The 7,500-nt window shown below is 45.3% G+C and overlaps 1 protein-coding gene across 1 annotated transcript in view; it reads left to right on the forward strand.

Moving 5' to 3' along the window:
* LOC120022356 (NACHT, LRR and PYD domains-containing protein 3-like) overlaps nt 1-7,500 on the forward strand; it is a gene marked incomplete at its 5' end in the record, with an annotated part of 8,826 nt that overhangs the window by 982 nt on the left and 344 nt on the right. The window contains 4 exons of the mRNA XM_038966252.1: nt 1-1,406; nt 1,682-1,855; nt 6,361-6,478; nt 7,329-7,500. The exon at nt 1-1,406 is cut by the window's left edge and continues 386 nt beyond it; the exon at nt 7,329-7,500 is cut by the window's right edge and continues 344 nt beyond it. Of these exons, the coding sequence (XP_038822180.1) occupies nt 1-1,406; nt 1,682-1,855; nt 6,361-6,478; nt 7,329-7,500 (1,870 nt within the window). The remainder of the gene's footprint in view (nt 1,407-1,681; nt 1,856-6,360; nt 6,479-7,328) is intronic.

Here is a 7,500-nt window from a genome sequence, read left to right on the forward strand (position 1 = left end):
TTCCCTTTCCGGGAGCTGAATTTGATGAAAGAGGACAAACACACTTTCATTGAACTCCTCAATCACTTCTCAATGGAAACCAAACAATCAAGAATCTCCAACTTCGACAAGTACAAAGTTCTGTTCATCTTTGATGGTCTGGATGAGTGCCGACTGCCCCTAGACTTCCAGAAGAACAAGATCTGTTGTGACGTCACAGAGTCAACCTCAGTGGATGTTCTGCTGACAAATCTCATCAAGGGAAATCTGCTTCCCTCTGCTCTCCTCTGGATAACTACCCGACCTGCAGCAGCCAATAAGATCCATTCAGGGTGTGTTGACCAGGTGACAGAGGTACGAGGGTTCAATGACCCACAGAAGGAGGAGTACTTCAGGAAGAGATTCAGTGATGAGGACCTGGCCAGCAGAATCATCTCACACATAAAGACATCAAGGAGCCTCCACATCATGTGCCACATTCCAGTCTTCTGTTGGATTTCTGCAATAGTCCTTGAACACATGCTGAAACATAAGAGAGAAGAGATGCCCAAGACTCTGACTGAGATGTACACACACCTTGTGGTGTTTCATACCAAACAGAAGAATGAAAAGTATCTTGGGAAAGATGAGACAGGTCCACACTGGAATAAAGAGAGCATTCTATCACTGGGAAAACTGGCTTTTCAACAGCTTGTGAAGGGCAATCTGATTTTCTATGAAGAAGACCTGAAAGAGGCTGGCATTGATGTCAGTGAAGCCTCCGTGTACTCAGGATTGTGCACACAGATCTTTAAAGAGGAATGTGTGCTGTACCAGGACAAGGTGTACTGCTTTGTGCATCTGAGCATTCAGGAGTTTCTGGCTGCTGTATATGTGTTCCTCTCATTCATCAACAACAATGAGAATCTAATGGACAAACTGCAAATAAAGTCCAGCATCTTTTCTTTGCAGTTTAGAGACAAGCCTGAAAATAATGTCTACAAGAGTGCTGTGGATAAAGCCTTACAAAGTGAGACGGGAAACCTGGACCTTTTCCTCCGCTTCCTTCTGGGCCTCTCACTGGAGTCCAATCAGAAGCACTTACGAGGTCTAATGACAAAGACAAGAAGCAGCTCACAGAGCCATGATGAAACAGTCAAGTACATCAAGGAGAAGATCAGGGAGAATACCTCTCCAGAGAGGAGCATCAATCTGTTCCACTGTCTGAATGAACTGAATGACCATTCTCTAGTGGAGGAGATCCAAAGCTACCTGAGATCAGGAAGTCTCTCAAAACCCAACCTGTCACCTGCACAGTGGTCAGCTCTGGTCTTTGTGTTGCTGACTTCAGAAAAGGAGCTGGATGTGTTTGACCTGAAGAAATACTCCAGATCAGAGGAAGGTCTTCTGAGGCTGCTGCCAGTGGTCAAAGCCTCCAGAGCTGTTCTGTGAGTAAATAAAATGACATATAAGAACTAATCATCAGGAAGAAATATTCAGTTTAGAGAAAAATATGTATTATAATATGTATATAATATTATATTGAAAAACACATGCATTGATGTTCACATTAGTATAACATTATGACCATACAATTCTAGGAGACGGAAGATGAATCTATATGTTGTTTGAGAGAATAAACCAAATACATCTGCCATTGTCCTTCTACATTACTCGTTAAATTAACAGTGTGTTTGTGAAGTCATGATGATCTCTTTGTCAGGCTGTCAGGCTGTGGAGTCACATGGAAAGGCTGTGCTTCTCTGGTCTCAGCTCTGAAGTCAAACCCCTCACACCTGAGAGAGCTGGATCTGAGTAACAATGACCTGAAGGATTCAGGAGTGAAGCTGCTCTCTGCTGGACTGGGGAATCCCCACTGTAAACTGGAGACTCTGAGGTCAGTATTCCTGTAGTTGGTCAACAAGTGATAACTGTTCACCAGATCCACATGTGTTTACCAGGCACACATAGTCCACACCATATGTGTTTGGACAGTGAAGCTTACAGTTTTAAATGTGGTGCTGTACTCCAACATTTTGGATTTGAGATTGTTTAGAATGTTTCATATTATTTAACAGTACAGAATGTCACTTTTTATTTGAAATTAATGGTGAGAGGTTAGTATGTTTTGTTGTAGTCTCTGTTATTGGTAATGGTGAGAGGTTAGCATGTTTTGTTGTAGTGTCTGTTATTGGTAATGGTGAGAGGTTAGCATGTTTTGTTGTAGTCTCTGTTATTGGTAATGGTGAGAGGTTAGCATGTTTTGTTGTAGCCTCTGTTATTGGTAATGGTGAGAGGTTAGCATGTTTTGTTGTAGCCTCTGTTATTGGTAATGGTGAGAGGTTAGCATGTTTTGTTGTATCCTCTGTTATTGGTAATCGTGAGAGGTTAGCGTGTTTTGTTGTAGCCTCTGTTATTGGTAATGGTGAGAGGTTAGCATGTTTTGTTGTAGCCTCTGTTATTGGTAATGGTGAGAGGTTAGCATGTTTTGTTGTAGCCTCTGTTATTGGTAATGGTGAGAGGTTAGCATGTTTTGTTGTAGCCTCTGTTATTGGTAATGGTGAGAGGTTAGCATGTTTTGTTGTAGTCTCTGTTATTGGTAATGGTGAGAGGTTAGCATGTTTTGTTGTAGCCTCTGTTATTGGTAATGGTGAGAGGTTAGCATGTTTTGTTGTAGCCTCTGTTATTGGTAATGGTGAGAGGTTAGCATGTTTTGTTGTATCCTCTGTTATTGGTAATTGTGAGAGGTTAGCGTGTTTTGTTGTAGCCTCTGTTATTGGTAATGGTGAGAGGTTAGCATGTTTTGTTGTAGCCTCTGTTATTGGTAATGGTGAGAGGTTAGCATGTTTTGTTGTAGCCTCTGTTATTGGTAATGGTGAGAGGTTAGCATGTTTTGTTGTAGCCTCTGTTATTGGTAATGGTGAGAGGTTAGCATGTTTTGTTGTAGCCTCTGTTATTGGTAATGGTGAGAGGTTAGCATGTTTTGTTGTAGTCTCTGTTATTGGTAATGGTGAGAGGTTAGCATGTTTTGTTGTGGCCTCTATTATTGGTAATGTTGAAAGGTTAGCATGTTTTGTTGTAGCCTCTGTAACTCTCTCACTCATTATTATTCATGATTCATTCATGATCTTTCTGAATCAAAAGATCATCAGGATTCATTTATTATTGTTTAGAAACATGGTATCTACTCACTTAGACAGAAAATGACTCCAGTCACCATCCACCTTTCAGTTACTATTTGGCAAAACACAACCAAAACAAACTGCAAATGCAACCAATGAGTTTACAACCAAATACTACACCTTTCACTACTTTAATACACTAAGTACATTTGTCAGAATACTTATGACTTCTTCAAATAGGGGGACTAGATACATAAAGTGCTTGTGTTTCTAAATGGTGAAACAGATATGTATTAAAATACCCTCAAATCAAAAGGTGACATTATATACTGTCACCTCATATTACATTTACATTTACATTTAAGTCATTTAGCAGACGCTCTTATCCAGAGCGACTTACAAATTGGTGCATTCACCTTATGATATCCAGTGGAACAACCACTTTACAATAGTGCATCTAACTCTTTTAAGGGGGGGGGGGGGGGGTTAGAAGGATTACTTTATCCTATCCTAGGTATTCCTTAAAGAGGTGGGGTTTCAGGTGTCTCCGGAAGGTGGTGATTGACTCCGCTGACCTGGCGTCGTGAGGGAATTTGTTCCACCATTGGGGTGCCAGAGCAGCGAACAGTTTTGACTGGGCTGAGCGGGAACTGTACTTCCTCAGAGGTAGGGAGGCGAGCAGGCCAGAGGTTGATGAACGCAGTGCCCTTGTTTGGGTGTAGGGCCTGATCAGAGCCTGAAGGTACGGAGGTGCCGTTCCCCTCACAGCTCCATAGGCAAGCACCATGGTCTTGTAGCGGATGCGAGCTTCAACTGGAAGCCAGTGGAGAGAGCGGAGGAGCGGGGTGACGTGAGAGAACTTGGGAAGGTTGAACACCAGACGGGCTGCGGCGTTCTGGATGAGTTGTAGGGGTTTAATGGCACAGGCAGGGAGCCCAGCCAACAGCGAGTTGCAGTAATCCAGACGGGAGATGACAAGTGCCTGGATTAGGACCTGCGCCGCTTCCTGTGTGAGGCAGGGTCGTACTCTGCTAATGTTGTAGAGCATGAACCTACAGGAACGGGTCACCGCCTTGATGTTAGTTGAGAACGACAGGGTGTTGTCCAGGATCACGCCAAGGTTCTTAGCGCTCTGGGAGGAGGACACAATGGAGTTGTCAACCGTGATGGCGAGATCATGGAACGGGCAGTCCTTCCCCGGGAGGAAGAGCAGCTCCGTCTTGCCGAGGTTCAGCTTGAGGTGGTGATCCGTCATCCACACTGATATGTCTGCCAGACATGCAGAGATGCGATTCGCCACCTGGTTATCAGAGGGGGGAAAGGAGAAGATTAATTGTGTGTCGTCTGCATAGCAATGATAGGAGAGACCATGTGAGGATATGACAGAGCCAAGTGACTTGGTGTATAGCGAGAATAGGAGAGGGCCTAGAACAGAGCCCTGGGGGACACCAGTGGTGAGAGCACGTGGTGCGGAGACAGATTCTCGCCACGCCACCTGGTAGGAGCGACCTGTCAGGTAGGACGCAATCCAAGCGTGGGCCGCGCCGGAGATGCCCAACTCGGAGAGGGTGGAGAGGAGGATCTGATGGTTCACAGTATCAAAGGCAGCCGATAGGTCTAGAAGGATGAGAGCAGAGGAGAGAGAGTTAGCTTTAGCAGTGCGGAGCGCCTCCGTGACACAGAGAAGAGCAGTCTCAGTTGAATGACTAGTCTTGAAACCTGACTGATTTGGATCAAGAAGGTCATTCTGAGAGAGATAGCAGGAGAGCTGGCCAAGGACGGCACGTTCAAGAGTTTTGGAGAGAAAAGAAAGAAGGGATACTGGTCTGTAGTTGTTGACATCGGAGGGATCGAGTGTAGGTTTTTTCAGAAGGGGTGCAACTCTCGCTCTCTTGAAGACGGAAGGGACGTAGCCAGCGGTCAAGGATGAGTTGATGAGCGAGGTGAGGTAAGGGAGAAGGTCTCCGGAAATGGTCTGGAGAAGAGAGGAGGGGATAGGGTCAAGCGGGCAGGTTGTTGGGCGGCCGGCCGTCACAAGACGCGAGATTTCATCTGGAGAGAGAGGGGAGAAAGAGGTCAAAGCACAGGGTAGGGCAGTGTGAGCAGAACCAGCGGTGTCGTTTGACTTAGCAAACGAGGATCGGATGTCGTCGACCTTCTTTTCAAAATGGTTGACGAAGTCATCCGCAGAGAGGGAGGAGGGGGGAGGAGGGGGAGGAGGATTCAGGAGGGAGGAGAAGGTGGCAAAGAGCTTCCTAGGGTTAGAGGCAGATGCTTGGAATTTAGAGTGGTAGAAAGTGGCTTTAGCAGCAGAGACAGAAGAGGAGAATGTAGAGAGGAGGGAGTGAAAGGATGCCAGGTCCGCAGGGAGGCGAGTTTTCCTCCATTTCCGCTCGGCTGCCCGGAGCCCTGTTCTGTAAGCTCGCAATGAGTCGTCGAGCCACGGAGCAGGAGGGGAGGACCGAGCCGGCCTGGAGGATAGGGGACATAGAGAGTCAAAGGATGCAGAAAGGGAGGAGAGGAGGGTTGAGGAGGCAGAATCAGGAGATAGGTTGGAGAAGGTTTGAGCAGAGGGAAGAGATGATAGGATGGAAGAGGAGAGAGTAGCGGGGGAGAGAGAGCGAAGGTTGGGACGGCGCGATACCATCCGAGTAGGGGCAGTGTGGGAAGTGTTGGATGAGAGCGAGAGGGAAAAGGATACAAGGTAGTGGTCGGAGACTTGGAGGGGAGTTGCAATGAGATTAGTGGAAGAACAGCATCTAGTAAAGATGAGGTCAAGCGTATTGCCTGCCTTGTGAGTAGGGGGGGAAGGTGAGAGGGTGAGGTCAAAAGAGGAGAGGAGTGGAAAGAAGGAGGCAGAGAGGAATGAGTCAAAGGTAGACGTGGGGAGGTTAAAGTCACCCAGAACTGTGAGAGGTGAGCCATCCTCATATGAAACATTTGATCTGAAATCTAAAACATTGGAGTATAGAGCCACATTTAAAATGTTAGCTTCGCTGTCAAAATAGATATGGTGTTGACTGTTTACTCAATACAATCTAAATCTGACACCTCACTGTCTGTCTTTTGACTTATACTGCTTTTTAACTGGTCTGGTCAGTCTACTCAAATATTTGTACTATACATTTTTCTATCTGCAGGCAATACTTTGTCATTTCTAATAATGATACATTCATTTATGAGTAGATATGGCAGGTTTCAGGACACTGAATGTACTGCCTCTCTATTTTCACCACCAGAGAATAGCAGTGTGATTTTAATATGATTTGACTCTTTACAGGCTGTCACGCTGTCAAGTGACAGAGGAAGGCTGTGCTTCTCTGGTCTCAGCTCTGAGGTCAAACCCCTCACACCTGAGAGAGCTGGACCTGAGCTACAATCACCCAGGAGACTCAGGAGTCAGACTGCTCTCTGCTGGACTGGAGGATCCACACTGCAGACTGGAGAAACTCAAGTATGTAGAGGGTTTATGTCAATGTTCATATCAGACATGTTTGACTTATCAGGCTAGTTAAGACAAACATTCTAACCACCACTTGGACAAAGTTATATGCTGACTGTGTGTGTCCAGTGTGTGTGTGTGTGTGTGTGTGTGTGTGTGTGTGTGTGTGTGTGTGTGTGTGTGTGTGTGAGTTCCCGTGTATCACTCAATGACTGTCTGTTCTTCTGCTACAGTGTGGAACATGGTGGAGAGTACACAATGAAACCTGGGCTTAGAAAATGTGAGTGTTGACTGCTGTGAAGAATATGACTAAGAATAAGTCTTAATTCAAGTTAAGTCAAAGTCAAAGACCACCATCATTACTTACTTGGTCATATTAAATATCAGCTGTAGTTCTACAGAAGCAGAAATCAGGGACACCAAAGTTTACAGAGAGTTGCTTTGACAATGTGTGTGTCTGTGTGTGTCTGTGTGTGTGTGTGTGTGTGTGTGTGTGTGTGTGTGTGTGTGTGTGTGTGTGTGTGTGTGTGTGTGTGTGTGTGTGTGTGTGTGTGTGTGTGTGTGTGTGTGTGTGTGTGTGGCGTGTTTGTGTGTGTGTGTGTGTGTAATTAATGGGAATAAGTGTTTTTTATATTACAATACAGTATAATATATGATCATTCAACAAGTCTCAAGTTACCTAAACTTCTCCTTTTGATACCTAGAAACATCTACATTAAATGAATTAGTGAAAAGTGAGTTAACATTCTAATGTGAATGATGATTTCTAATATTGTGTCTGGTTTCATCCATCAGATGTCTGTGATCTCACACTGGACCCAAACACAGTAGACAGACACCTCTCTCTGTCTGAGAACAGAAAGGTGACATGGAGGAGAGAGGAGCAGCCGTATCCTGATCACGCAGAGAGATTTGAGGACTGTGAACAGGTGCTGTGTAGAGAGGGTCTGACTGGGCGCTGTTACTGGGAGGTAGAGT

This window comes from Salvelinus namaycush, chromosome 2 (genome assembly GCF_016432855.1).
Source record: "Salvelinus namaycush isolate Seneca chromosome 2, SaNama_1.0, whole genome shotgun sequence".
NCBI lineage: Eukaryota > Metazoa > Chordata > Actinopteri > Salmoniformes > Salmonidae > Salvelinus > Salvelinus namaycush.